We start from the raw sequence: 15,215 nt of genomic DNA on the forward strand, positions 1-15,215 counted from the left end.
CCATGGTTGTGCAGCGCCATCTGTTCGTATTGCGGCAATCAGTCGTCGACGTTTTCCCTAAATCTCGACCTGGAAGGTCGTCGGAGAGACGACGGGCTGGTAAACGACAAGGGAGGCAGCGGCGGTAGTCTGCGATGATTGGCTGCTCATCGTCGGCTTCGTCAACTGATGGGTGTTTTTCGGCAGTGGACCGAATTCCGGCGGCCAACCTTGAACACGACTGCTTCCTCGGGACTCTTCCACGGACGGTCTTCTTGATCCGGGGACTGGGCTTACGCTGCAATGCCTCGGAGGTCTTCATAGGCTGCGTTACACCCACGTTGGTTACACCCCACCTCCACCAGAAATTTCACGAATGAAAGACGATGAGGCCGGAGAAAGCGGAACGAACTAAAAAGGTTTAATAATTGGGCTATCGGTAATCAAACATCTAAACGATATTAGCGCACACGTAGAGAGAAGAGAAAAGATACAGGATAGAGGGGCGCTCTATTTCGTATCTTCTCTCGTCTCTCTACGTGTACGCTAATACCGTTTAGATGAGGAATGAACTAAAGATTGAGGAGGTGAACTTGTGCCAGAAACGAAAAAAAAAAAGAAAGCGCGTTGAGAAAGCAGCAGCGAGCGCTGACGGTGGCAAACGCAAATGAGGGTGCGTCGGCGTAAAAGCAAGAACGAAAGCGGGCCTTCAACAAGCTCAAACAAAGACTCCAGACGCATCCGATTCTCGACCACATCGACCTATTTGCCGCCGTCAATATTTACACGGACGCAAGTAATACAGGACTTGGCGGGGTACTCGTCCAACTGCAGGACGGCACAAAAAGAGCTATTGCGAGACTGACTAGGCAAGCTCATTCTGGCCTTCTTATCTTTCACGCTCGAGGTAAGAACGTACGCTAATCTTTTAGACGAACGGAGAAGCGTATCTTCTATGATCACATTCATGTAAACCAAACTTTCTAAAACACACAGTTGGGAAACTCACCCTTGAAACCCGCACCGCCTGCGTCCACCGAGACTGAACTAAATTAAAGCCCTTTGATGTGTTTATGTTCGTCTTGCAAGTGGCGTCAAATGCGCCAGTGCACGAGTCCCGTGTCCCGAGCGGCCCTTGAAAGCAAATGGCGGCGTAGCAACTCAAATGAGCTGCCCTTGGAGGCGAATGGCGGCGGAGCACCCGCTCGTGGAACGTGTCTTGCGCGTTTCGGCAACAATGGTTGGCGGTAATTCTGGTGGTATATTCGGCAGGTCACTTTCGAGCGCTCCAATCATCCGAGTCGCAGCTACCAGATCCCGAAGCGCCTCCGCATCGGAGCGAGAGAATCGGCGCGCCCAGCCGAACGCTCCTCAACTTTTTGGAGCGGCAAGCCGAGCGGATATAGGGTGGCCTGGGCCACTAGAGGACGGCGCGAGCCGCACTCTAGCGGAACTTTTGCATCTCGGATTCAAAGGTTTCAGCAGTGTTTAGTCATCCATCCATCCGTCAATCCTTGAAAAATGCCAGCCGTCAACGCGGGCGCTGATAAGGTCATCGCAAGCCAGCCGTGCCAAGCGGGAGTTCCTGCGAAACTATCAAAACAGACAACATTACCGCTTGAAAACTCTAGTATTTTTGTTTTTACCGCTTTGTCCGAGTAGGTTCGCACTATAAAAACACAGGCCTTGACCTTCAGCACCGTACAAGGTGCGTCCAACAACTCGGCAAACTTCGCTTCGTAAACGCGGCCCTCGTCGTCGTCGTCTGAGCTGCTGGTGTTGTCGCTGTCTGCTAGCTTCGCCAGCAGCACTGACGGTGCCACCCCTAACATTAAACGTCTTCGTTTCAACGACATTTCACCTCAATTCGGGGAGCACAACACAACGGTGACGGCGTCGAGACTGACGGCTGTTGTTCGCAGACCTTTTCTGCGGAGTAGCTGCGTTCTCGCTGTCCGCTTCCGACACAAAAGCAAAATGGTGGAATGGCTGGAGTCACGTGACCGGTCGACAGCCAGATCTCTCGCCTGCTCCCACTTCCAAGACAGAGCGCTTCAAACCGCTCTGATTCAGAGGACGGCGAGAGTCAGAGCTTGGAGAGCGTTCCGAAAGAACCACCGAATATACTTGAAGCGCCAGGCGTCGACCAGACGAATGCACACCGACTTTTTAGAGCGCTCCAAGAGGCTGAAAAGCCTGACCAGCCGAATATACCATAAAAAACACCTTGATCCAGGGCCCTCTTGTACTAAGATGCCTCTCAGGTGGCATCTCCCATTTGTTTTTTTTTGTTTTTGTTATTATGAGGTGTCGAGAAAGGGGGAAACCAGGAGATGTGTGGGCCTCAGTTAATGGGCAAGTCGCTACCTGGTTGTTGGGGAAAAAAGATAGAAAGAGGGACGATGAAAATTATATACAAAAAAGACGAGTTAAAATGTCAATCTCCCATTGCAGATTGCAGTCGATCTGTCATTGTGTTGTAACCAAACTCCTTATAGACGCTTTACACACGCGCCAGAATACAGCCGCCATTGCTGACCTTCTCTTGTTTTACCGAGATACCGAGCCACTGAAATTTGTGTGGACGAGCCTCCACAAAAGGCCAATGCTGGGGAGCAAGACGGAATAAAGTCTAAGATGTCAATAACCTGGCCTGCTATGGTAAAAATGAAGTGAAGTAAACGTAATAAGGGGGAACAAAAACTGAAGGTCAGTTATGGCGGCGCCCATGCACAGCTGCTGCAAAGCGTGCCATCTCGATGCGGCTAGCGCGGCCGGCCGCTCGCAACTTAAAATTAAAAATAATACTATACTTAAAATAAAGATAAAAAATAAAAATGAAACTAAGCTGCATTTCAATTTTAGTTTTTTGTTTACGGTTTAGCATCATATATATTGATGAACATGGCCAAATTATTCTCCATTGCCCTAGCCCATAATACCAAAAGAAGACGAAAGTGTAAATATACCAAAGAGTTTAAAATTGGGTTGTGTGTGTGTTTATACAGCCTAGAACTTGGTCTGCCTCACAGGGGCGACGAGTCTCCCAGCTGTAGATGAGAAATTTAGCCAGTGCGGTACAACCGCTAGCCTGGGGTCTTTAACGTGCATCACACAGTAGTGATACACGACGGCACGCCGGTACGATGCTCATCCAGATCGAAACGGGCAGGGGTGGGGCTTGAACCCAGGATACCTGGGTTCTGCAGCGCGAGCTTTCGCTCCACGTGCTCCGAGCTGGTGTGGGCTAGACCACTCGGCCACCGATACTTTTTTTTTTATTTATTACATGGGATTTGGTCAGAAAACACAAGGCACTTGAAATCACGGTACACAAAGGTTGGCGTTAGGTGTCATGTACAGGCGTCGACATACATATCGTTCATCTAAAGTCACACCATCGTGGGGGTTTACTTCCCCTCATAGGTTCGAGCGCGGTTTCACAACTCAACAAAGTATTCTGTATTGAATAATACGTCTAAAAATCCGGAAGATTAATGCATCGATCTAAGAGAGCATACCAGTCTGGGCGTTCACCGAGATGGTCAAATACATTTCGTACATGTGATACAGTTTCTATAAAATTCGACTTTGTTGTCCGGGGAACATCAGCACTTCTGTCAATCATTCTCGTTTTCCAGAGACTATGCAAACCCATCAGTGTAAACAGATCATAAGGGAAGCTGTCATTCGGGTTTAAAGGTAGAAAACGGATTGTGTAGGCACTTATATTTAAATCTTTTTTCACAGTTCTTTGTAACACATCCCAGAAGAGGTAAGCATCAGTGCAGAAAATAAAACAATGTTCTATAGTTTCCGGTTGGTTACAAAGTCGGCAGTTCACTGACCACGGAACGAAAATGCCTTTTTCTTGAAGCCAAGGCTTAACAGGTAGCGTGGAAGTGTGAAGTTTAAAAAAAAAGGTTTTTGCAGAAGGTGACACTCGCATTTTCTTCACACGTTTAAAAACATCTTGTTCCAAAACGTTACCAAGTACGCTTCGATACAAAGGTACAGGAAAAACAACGTCTATCAGATCAGCATAAATTGTTTTTCGGGGAACTTTAAATAAATACTCGAGAGAAAACCGGGTTTTCAAAAATTCAATCGCGCTAACTACCTCTCCAAGGAAGCCGAAAGGACGCAATGTACCTACAGGCACAGATGAGACTACCAAGTATGGTAAAGCTTCTGAAAGTTCTGTCTGCACGTAAGTGCGCAGGAAATGATGGGATACAGTTCGGAAGAACATAAAACGAACAACCACCTGTTCTAAAAATAGGTGAATCAGCCCAAGACCCCCTGTATCAATGGAGCGAAAAAGGTTGTCTCGTTGCATGGGTTCCCAAGTGGAATCCCAGAGAAAAGTCGCGAAAACTCTATGGAATTTTTTTAATTTGGCCTCTCGCACAGCAAATCACCTGGAGCACGTACCAGAGTTTCGCTACAAGGAAAATGTTACATGCTTTTGCGCGTCCAAAGATTGACCACCGATTTGATTTCATTATATTGGCTTGACGTTTGATCTTTTGCCGCACGCTCAGACCAGTAATGGCTACTGTTTCGAATGCAGTTCAACGGTACACCTAAATATTGAGGAGCTACACAGCTCCACGAAATACCAGCATACTTCGAAGGTGTTTTGGCCCACTGGCCGCACCAGAAGCCAACGCATTTTGAGTTATTTACCAACGCTCCCGATGCTTCACAAAATGCCTGGGTTAAGGTAAAGACATTATCGACACTTTTCTTATCAGCACAGAAAAACGCTATATCGTCAGCGTAGGCTAACACTTTTACTTCCGCGGAATAAAAATGATAACCGTCCACTGTAGGGTTGGAAAGTACACTCAAGCAAAGAGGTTCCAAGTAAAGAGCAAACAGAAGAGGGGATAAAGGACACCCTTGTTTAACAGACGATTCTAAATTTATAGGAGTCGAGAGTGAACCATTAACAATGAGACGGGTAGCACAGCTTCGGTAGCATAGTTCGATTCCTTTCAACAACGTTGTTCCCGGGTTTATGTGTCTAAGAATGGCGAAAAGGAAGTCATGAGATACGCGGTCGAAGGCTTTCGCCAAGTCTACTTGGACTATGGCGACCTGGTTGTTATGTCGAGTGCTGCTCTCTATGACCGAACGTGCGACGTGTATATTGGTCTGTATGCTTCGCCCCTTAATTCCACATGTCTGATGGTCGCCAACAACACTAGAAGCGACGAACTGAAGCCGTTTTGTGAGAATCTTAGCATCTTATAGTCCACATTGCAGAGAGTAATAGGGCGATATCCTTCTACGTGTATAAGTTTATCTGTATCCTTACTTTTGGGGATTAATACCGTATGGCTGCTATAAAAGGATGGTGGTAAGCGTTCACTATCGTAAGCTTCAAGAAATACTTTGTGTAAGAAAGGGCACAGCAGTTCCTTATGCTCCTTGTAAAACTCAGCTGGGAGTCCATCCGGCCCTGGCGTTTTAGAGTTAGGTAACTCATCTATCGCACTCCGAATGTCCTCCAGCGTTACTGGTCCACTAAGTAGTTCGCGTTGGATCTCACTTACTTTAGGCAACATGGAAACTAAAGTGTGTGTCATTTGACTGTTGGAAGATGGCGTTTTCTGGAATAGGCTTTTGTAGTGGGATTCGAATGTGCGCATTATATCAACATCGCTGGTTGAGAGGGCTCCGTTGCAGTCCAAAAGTTTGATTTTTTTGGAAAGCCCATGGCGTCTTTCATCATCAATGGCACGCCGCGAGGGTGTCTCAGATGATAAGAAACGCCTACACCTAGAACGTACCAGTGCACCATTATAGCGATTTTGCTCATAGCGCTGCAGCTGACTTTTGGTAAGAATGATTTCTTCCTGAAACTCACCAGATTTTTCACATTCCAATTCGTGAAGGCTATTTAGGTTTCGCAAAAGGGCAGTTTCGTCTTTCTTTGCGTGAAAAGACGCAATACAAGCAAATTCAATCGCTTCATTTTTGACCTCTTGTTTAAATGAGTCCCATTGGGCGAAAATGCCGAATTTTTCGTTCGTTGACATATTGTTGAAACATTCACGAACACGTTTTTGAAAATCATCACTGCCAAGAAGCCTTGTGTTCAATTTCCATAATTCCCATTTTGGACGTGACCTATTACGTACGTCTGCCCCAATACGAACCTTTACAAGGCAATGATCAGAAAAGGACATGGGTTTTACTTCATAAGTAGCCACATGCGAAAAAAGTTGGCTTGAAACGTAAACTCGGTCAAGCCTCGCGTTACATGCAGCATCAATGTGAGTGAATCGACTAGCAGTAACCTGAGAAGCACCAACATCAAATAGGTGGAAGTCGTATGTGAGGTTGTTTAGTATGTCAGCACTGCTGTCAGGTCTTGTAGGAGGCACTGATCTATCACTGACATTACAGACACAATTGAAATCACCAAACAGAACAACTTGCCTGTCGGTGTCAAGAAAAGGGGCGAGATTTTCAAAAAACAAACGTCTTTGTCGAACATCATTGTAGGCATAAATGCAAATTAAACGCCAGGAAATACCATTTAAGAAAAAATCACAGCATATGAACCTGCCCTTATCATCCACAGCATGTGAAAATGACGAGTATTCTAGTCTCTTCTTTAAGAATAAAAGGCACCCTCCCAACAAGCCATCCGCGTGGCTCACACATACCTCATAACTTGAGAGGAAAGGGTCCAATGCACGAGCTGTGTCCTCGTCGGACGATATATTTGTCTCCTGGACGGCAACAAAGTCAATCTGTTCCTTTGAGAGGACCCTATACAGTTGGGACTGACGTGGACGCGAACACAGTCCTCTGACGTTGATGGTAGCGAAGCTCAGGGGAGGAAATGCCAGGGAGGTGTTAGCTAAGGGGGTAGTTCATCACCGTCCTTCACTACGTCAGCAGGCCGTGTGGCCTTACTGTAATGGTGCTCACACACCTCAGCTGGCCTGCGTTTGGCGTCGCCTCTCTCGTCGCTGTCGTGGCCGATCGCGACATCCGTGGTAGACGACTGAGACGATTTTTCCGATGTTGGGGCGGGTCATTTGACAGATGTTCCACTGGACGTGGTCGGGCGCTCTCGTCGATGTAATGAATCCTGTGAAGCAACCGTTGACGTCGTGCTTAAAGGAGGGAATTCGCTGTCTTGCAAAAACGATTCAGGCTTTTCAGATTCAGCGGTGATCGTCGCCGACTCAGGGTTGACGTCAGGTGGTGGGTGCAGCGGGGCCGTCAGCTGTACCCCTGAAGTGGTGCTGGAAGGGATGACTTCTTCTGTTGCATCGACCACTTCGCTTATGTCCATTAGGTGTTCTAAAACGACATCTTCAGCTGGGCTTCTTGCTTGTCGGAGCTTGTCCGCATAGGTGGTGACGCACTCACTTGTTGGATGACCATAACGTCGGCATTCACCGCATCTTGGGGTCCTACACTCGCGACGAATGTGACCGATTGGGTAGCATCGTAGACACAGTGGAGGGCGGCCAGGCACGAGCACCAAGCTTCGACAGCCGAACACTGTGAGCTGGTGCGGTATCTGGCTCGCGTTCATTCCCTCGTGAAGGGTCAACGTCACTTCTTTGTTTAGCGTCTCCATCTGCTCCATTCCGGCGCAGCGCCATTTTTCTCTAACAATCGAACGCACCGTGCCAAAAGGCGCCAGTGCTTCTTCGATACGCTGGTTGTCCATATGAACTGGTAGCCAAAGAAGTTTCAGTTTGACGTCTCTGGTGTCCGGGTCGATGATTAGGCATCGGCGCCCCTTTACGCGGAGCTCTGCTTTGGTCACAAGCTTGGCCTTGGCCAAAGCGCTTGCACAGGTCACCATCCAGACGTGACTCATCTGGAATTGGCCGATTCCGATGATATCGTGGCTGTCAACCACGTCCCGCAAAGCGTCTCGGAAGTCTGTTGCTCGGTATGGCCGCACGGCGAGATCTCCGTGTAGAAAGACAGAATTAAGACTCAAATTACCTGTCGGTAGACGGGGAAGTACGGTCCGGTACTCTTCAGTCGTCATTTCGGTGGTACTGGCCGAAGCCTCAGCAGTTCCCCGGCCTGTGACCGGTGCGTTTTCACTGGAGAGCATTGAAAACACGTCCGTTTCGAACGGCGTCTTCTTCTTTCTCCGCCACCGATACCCCCTACCAAAGAGTTGTTAGTCAGCGCTGCGTGTGTCTTTCTTTTGTGTGCGCGGACTTCAGTAAATGTTTTGCGGGTGCGCTGTTCCGCCTGTACAGCACGACATCATTCATAGCGTTTGCGGTGCTAAGGAAAGCCAATGCAACCGGCTCTTTTTGCTCTGTTGATGCTAGGGAGGACACTACGCTATTAGATTCGAACCACCAATCACACACCCCATAGAGTTGTTATAATAAACACTAGAGCATCAGCTCCCGCTAGTGTCTTCGGGACTTCCGGTTGCAAATTGAAGCAGACAGCAAGCACTCTCCTTTCCCAGTCCTCCTGTGTACCCCTATGGGAAAACGTATGCGATAATTAGGGAAGAACATAAATCAGCGTACTTTCTTTCTTTCTTTACTAGTAACAAGTACTATGTAGCTTTATCACATTTATTTCATTAAAAAGTTTTTTTTTTCTTTTTATTGAGCGATGTTTAAATTAGTAACAATTGAGTTCCGCGTCAATGCTGTACAGCATATTATGTCAATGCAAGCTATCAAATGTAAATACAACCTATCAATCAATGAATGCAAGCTATCAATACAAGCTATCAATTATTATTCATGCACAGTTTGTTACAAATCCAGTACGTGTTCTTCCTTCCAAAGCTCCATGCTTTGTTCTGGTCGTCTGTTTCGATTGTGTAATTTGGCATATATTAGCATCCTTTTAGTGTTTTGTCAACCTGATTCACTCTGTGCACTTCACAGCCTTCACTATTAGCGGCGAGATGTATTAGTGGCGCCCTCCTACGGTTCCCCCTTGTGACGTCATTACCTTGCAAACAACAAGTTCGATGGTGTTTGTAAATAGCAGGGTGGAAGCTTGAGATCATTGCGCTCTCAAAGGAATACTGCCAACACCGTCAAAATTGAAGTTCTTTCATTCCTCTTATTTCCGTCAATGATAAATCCTTTTCTGACGTCATAGTCAGCGTTTGGCCAATCGTGGAAGGCCGACCACAGCGACGCTTTCGGTCGCGCACGACGCCAATATGCGTAAATGCGTGCCCTATACTAGCAGCCTGCAACGTCAACACGTATTATACATGCGTATTGGGCTATTTTAGTGCAGGCGCCGCACGTGCTGGCGTCTGCAGTAGGGTGACCACCCGTCCCGCGACTTGCGGGACTGTCCCGCATTGAAGGCTTGTGTCCCGCGTCCCGCAAGAAATTCCCAAATCTTCAAAATGTCCAGCATTTTATACTGTAGTAAAATTCACTCTGCAACTTATGGCGCTGCCGAACAATGGGGCACGGGGAAGCCCGGAGGTCGCTGGTAATCGTGTGAATCGCAATGGTACACCCTTTTCTATCCAAACTTTGCGGGCAGCGACCGTCGTTTTTGAAGGGGAACCGGCGAACATGCTCCGTTGTGCCTCTCCCCTTGGTGGCAAAATATTCTAAGAAAGATTGCTTGCCAAAAGTTTTAATATAAAATATTGTAATTAATTTCAAACCGCTCTCAATGCAAAAGGGTTGCTGTGGATCTTTCTTTTGGGAACACAGCCACACATGGCAAAAAGCATGCAACTCGCAACGGTCGAAAAAGAACAAATGTGAAAACTTTGTGTATGACTATGTTGATAAAAGTAAGCCTTGACAGGAAACAATAGCCCGAAAGAGACTTAATGTTTCTTATTTTTATGTGATGCATTGAGTTCTGCCCAAGTCGATTTTTATGTTTTCAACTTCGACACATTTATGAACACATTTGCCATAAGATATATATTACTTTTAGTAAAGATTAATTGAGCTTAATTGCTGCAATACGATTAGCAGCTTATAAACAGCACATGATGTTAAATGTATTAACAAAGTCTCGGTTTGTGGTGTGTGTGTTAATAAATTTCCTCTACCCCCCCCCCCCCTTCCCATGTCCCGCATTTCGCTAGCAGGAAGGTGGTCACCCGAGTCTGCAGCAGTAACTGTTGTAAAACAAAGGCCTGGAGCTGGCACGAGAGGCACTCCGGCGCCTCGTCACTTCGTCACACAAATGCGTCCAAATTCGACACCCTCGCGCGTGTTTGTTTTGTTTCTTGTGCGTTTCCGAACCTCCCGCCTTGCACCCGTTATTTGAGTGGTAGCTTCAGCGCAGCACACGGTTAAACCTTTTCGAATATTCACTTATACAGTTGTTTTCAATGATGTTCCTCAAGTTTATTAGTCAAACCATACGTTTATTCGCAATAAATAAACAAGATTCGTTCTTTGGAAACCGGAGGTTTGCTATCCGCAAATACCTTCTGAAAGGAAAGGCTAGGGAACGCCAATGCTTTGGCCTGCCTTTTTTTTTGCGTTTTTTACATTAACTGTCCCATGAAGCCAACTGGTGTTATCAGCTTTTGAAGCGGCGCCAAACGGCACCTAAATGTCCCTTTCCCATCTAGCAAAGCCTGTAGTCTGTAACAGCGAATTGATGGACAGATTCTCATTGGCTGGCGCGCGCCATAATTTCAAAGAACGCCACCCCACAAAGAAGCCCTCTCCATGACTCACCGGCGGACCTCGAAAACCGGTGACGTAGGATCACGTGATGCGCGGCCCGCGGACCAAAACAGCGATTTGGTCCGTCGTGTGGATACACCTTAAGGTGTATCCACACGACGGACTAAATTGCTGTTTTGGTCCGCGGGCCGCGCATCACGTGATCTTACGTCACCGGTTTTCGAGGTCCGCCGGTGGTCCGCGGCCCGCGCTTGTGAGAAATGCCAAGCGACTTTTCTCGCCCGTACCTTGGCGGCGGACCGCGACGTTTTTAGTATAATTGAAGTGCTAAGTCTGGCAACAAGCTGACTTTAGTTGTTTAGATTGGAATCCAAATCCAAAGTCGTGTTCTTTTGGCGCCAACTGTTGAAGACGAAGAACACGAACCTTTTGTTGTACGACGATGACGGCATGGTGCGACGATGCAAGTTTTTACTTTATCGCGCTCGTGAAGCGATCCCCCGCTCTGTGGGACAATAGATGCATGCCCCTTTCGGTTCACTTAAGTCCTCCTCGTCCTCAATAGTCAACGCCAGGGCCACCGCGGCCAAACGTCTCTTTCGTTCAACCTCCATTTTGGCTCCTTACAAATAGCCTCAAAGCAGCTCGCTGCATGCGTTTGGCGGAGCTGTGAGGTCGAGGGTGAGACCGGCCCGTACGCTGTCGTCTGCTCTTTTGGTCCATCATGTGGATGCTCTTGGCAGCCGGGCGGCCCGCGGGCCGCGCATCACGTGATCAATCGGTCCGCGGCCCGGTCCGTCGTGTGGATACACCTTAAGAGGAAGAGGGTGACCGGGCTCTGCAGAGCGGCCAGCCACTCGAGCTCCAGCTGGTTCCCGTAACCATCGCATAGCTTTGTGAATGGCCTAAAGATTCCTAATGAAATTCTGCTCGCTATTATCAGTTGCGAGGTCCCTCGTGCTGCAAAATAATTGTAGACGGAAACTGCGGTGCTCGATGTCAAAACTGAGCATTTCAAGCACAAGCTGATCATGTAAATTAGACATAACAAGGCGGCGTTTTCTACCGGTTAGAATGTTTAACACCACCTTGGATTTACTGTTTACATTGAGTCAATTGAACCTGAACTTCCATTAAGTTTGTAAGTCTTTAGAGGCGTGCATATACCTTCATGTGGTCTACGGTTCGTTGCCATTTGAAAAGAAAAAAAGAGTCTACGGTGTTTTGACCTTTCAACGTGAACATGCAGACGGTCATAGGAACGTGAAGACAGACTGAAATTTGGATGATCCAGACCGCTTATTGCGGAGGAGGCGCCGTGTAACCGAGCTTTCGGTTGCACGCCAAAATATCCGCAGGTGGTCGAAATTAATCCTCAGTCCTCCGCTGGGGCGTGCCACATGCCCGTCGTTCGTTTGGCACGTAAAACCCCCAAACTTGACTTGATGATCCAGACCGTTTGGCAGTCTGGATCATCCAAAATTCTAAAAATCCTAAAAATTAAAATGAATATTACGACAAGTGTGCGTGAGTTAATAAGAATAATATTAATCCTTATTTCCAGAGATCTGTCTGAGGGGCTGCGGCAAAAGAATACAAAAGGAAATTCGGCACAAGACGGCTTACGTGTGGGAATACGAAAGCATTGTAGCAGAGTGTCGAACCGAACCGAACCGAACCGAAAACCGGAGCAGAACCGTTATTTTTAGCCGAACCGGAACTGAACCGAACCGAAATCTTTGCCTCCATCTTGGAACTCAACCGAAACTGAACCGGAAAAAATATAACGGTAACCGGTTCAAAACGGTTCACGGTAATATTTTTTTTATTACAAAGTGAGTGTTTGAGAAGTAAAAATTGGCAGCTGTCATTTCTATGTAGTGATCAAATTGTCATATACCGAACTGCAATGTATAAGAAATTGCGGGTTTTCGTGGCGCTTTTGTATTGGCAGTACGGTTAATCGTGTGCCACGTGGTCACGTGACGTCATGGTTTCAAGACATGCTGTCAAATAATGTCACGTCACGCGGTCCCGTCGCGTGGTCGCATGACTCACCGCGTCAAGTCGACTTACATTCAGAACGTCAATTTCCCCCTCTCTTCTCCAACGTTTCGTATGCTTTTTTCTCCCCGGCAAACTTTTCCCTCGCCCTATCTTCTTGAGTTGCAAAGAAATACTGGTATATTAGCGTTGTTGACACCCTGACGTCACATGCAATCACGACTTCTCACTGCGAGTAACGCGACACCGTGACGTACTCGGTTGTCATGAGCCCGAACCCAGTGCTCGTGTTTCTGACAATCATCATCGCCAAACATTCGTGTTGACTCGTGTTCAATTAAAGATAAGAATAGCTGAACTCTAATAATGCCTGAAGCTCAACCCATGCTTTATTCTTTGCCAACCCCAGCGCAGGACTATGATGAACACTGGCGGTATACAATTATCTTCAGATCACATCGACGCTTGCTCCAACTGCGAGTTGAGAAAGGGAAAGATGTTCTTTCCTTTATTTTTTCTGCGCCTGCCATTGAGCAGAGAAGGAAACTAATGGGTGTTTCTGCAAGCTATCAACGTCAAAGATTACCTCTTAGCGGCATTTACTGAGAGTGCAAAAATTGTTGCATGAATCATTTTACATGTACATATCATTGAGGCACTAAGACATGTTTTCGTTGTTGGTGAACAGTCTCCGAAAGTTGTCCCCGAGAATAAAAGGATTGAAAGAACTAAATATGTCTTATTAATCTGACGATAAATAGAACTACAAGTGTGTACGGAAGAGATACCTGAAAAAAAAAAAAGATTCTAGTGGTTTTTGAGTGACAGCCGAACGTCGGCAGTCGCTCAAAATCTCGCAGTTTTGTTTAAAGTTCACAGTTTTTGGGTGCAAAATAAAAGAAACGGAGAATTACTGCAAACAAATGACAGAAATATAATTGTCGAATCGGCACCCCAAACAAAGGAGGGAGTCTCTCAAACTAAAAAGTGTTCCGTAGAGGAGCGCCGTCAAATGGAGAAAAAAAAAAAAAAAGGGGGGGGGGGGGGGGGGGGGTTAAAAACCTAATGTGTTGTGAAGGTTCCTCTGCTCCGCATCTTCGCCGCAGAGCAGGCCAGCGTGATTCTGCAAAACAACTTCGTTTGCGAAATCACTTCTGCCAGAAACCGCGTTTTTGGGGTGACAGACAATTCGGGCCGTCCCTCACTACGCTACGCCATGCAAGAAAAATTTCTGAATACATGGGTTGCGCTGGAGCGCGAACCTTTTGCAGCGTGCATTTTGCACCTCAGAATTTGATTTTCTGACCAAAATGCGAACCAACTATGTTAAACAGTGCAGTTTTCTGTAGAAATGTGATGTTCTCAACAGAATACTCCGTTCCACTTTAAATGCTCCTTCACACTGGAAGCGGATCCGCGTTCGCAAAGCGGTTGCGAACGCGGATCCGCTTCCAGTGTGAATGAGCGGTAAGTGTAAGTATTTCAGAAGCTAAAAAAGCGAACTCCGGGCTTTCAGCGTCCAAGCACGCGCGTTCCTGCAGTGCGAGTGCTCGGGACCGAAGGCAGGCGCTTGTGGCATAGGCTGCATCTGTACTTGAAGAGGCCATGCAAAGCGTTTCTGACCATTTTTTTTTTTTAATCTGCATTGCTTTCGCTCGAATTAGTGACTGGGGCCCTAGCAAAACATTAAACATAAAATAAACAATAAACCTAGCGTATTTTGAAAATAATAGGTTGAAAAGATTCAGAATTTTGAGCAAATTGTCTTTTGTTGATGACGTCCTTGGTCTGAACCAGTAGAGAACCGAAACGACAAGAGCGTGCAACAACCATACAGATCTTCCTAAGTGTTGGAAATTAACATCCAGTTATGAAGATGTGAAGGCCCCACCAATTTACGGGTGTTCCAAGCAAACATTTGAGTGAGAGTCACGTGCTTGAAAGGATCCTTGCGCCTAGTGCCACTAAATAAGCTACGCTTCAGAGTAACGACACTTGGCCATATTGTGGCTTAAAATCATGGTTGCCGGTTATCTGAAGCTTTATCTGAAATCACAGGAAATGCTTTTCCGCCCTCCACAAATATTTAAACCTTTCGCCACAGAGAAAAGCAATATTGCATTACCTTCCTAACACCGAATCTAATGCTGAAGAAGTCGCACTTTTGAATCATGACGATCGGCCGTTGCGTCTGCTCTGCATACGAGCCAACATGGCGGCGCCCACAACAACGTCGGGCAACGGAGTGCCGATACTCTAAGCGCAGCTTATTTAGTGGCTCTACTTGCGCCTATTCAGCCAGTCCTACCTCTAGAATTTTATGTCATCATTATCCCACGTTCTAGACCAATGTCGGGACTGAACGTTCGTGTTTGACACTGATAGGCACGCCGTTCGAAGGAGCATTTGATTTTCTTCGTTCCTTTGCAATGCCGCTTTAAGCTGAAACAAAGTATAGCAAAAGGGGATCTCCAAATTGTAAAGTTGTGCAGTATATATAGCAGTCTCGCGATGATGTTCTGCACTCTAATAAAATGTAAGAGCGCGCATGACTGATGAAGCAGGTAGTTGTAAAATTAGGCCCCAAAA

The 15,215-nt window shown here is 46.8% G+C and overlaps 1 protein-coding gene and 1 pseudogene across 1 annotated transcript; both read right to left on the minus strand.

Annotated features, from left to right (window-relative positions):
• Positions 1 to 3,457: 3,457 nt before the first annotated feature.
• Positions 3,458 to 4,478, minus strand: LOC120836906 (annotated as a pseudogene).
• Positions 4,479 to 7,033: 2,555 nt separating this feature from the next.
• On the minus strand, positions 7,034 to 8,020 carry LOC120840433. The gene is made up of 2 exons (XM_040210972.1): positions 7,966 to 8,020; positions 7,034 to 7,834 (listed from the first exon to the last, which is right to left on the minus strand). Exon 2 carries the CDS (start codon positions 7,832 to 7,834, stop codon positions 7,034 to 7,036), a length of 801 nt encoding a protein of 266 aa, XP_040066906.1. The 5' UTR covers positions 7,966 to 8,020.
• Positions 8,021 to 15,215: the final 7,195 nt, after the last annotated feature.

The sequence above is a fragment of the Ixodes scapularis genome, unplaced genomic scaffold (genome assembly GCF_016920785.2).
Source record: "Ixodes scapularis isolate PalLabHiFi unplaced genomic scaffold, ASM1692078v2 PGA_scaffold3__209_contigs__length_174095766, whole genome shotgun sequence".
Lineage (NCBI taxonomy): Eukaryota > Metazoa > Arthropoda > Arachnida > Ixodida > Ixodidae > Ixodes > Ixodes scapularis.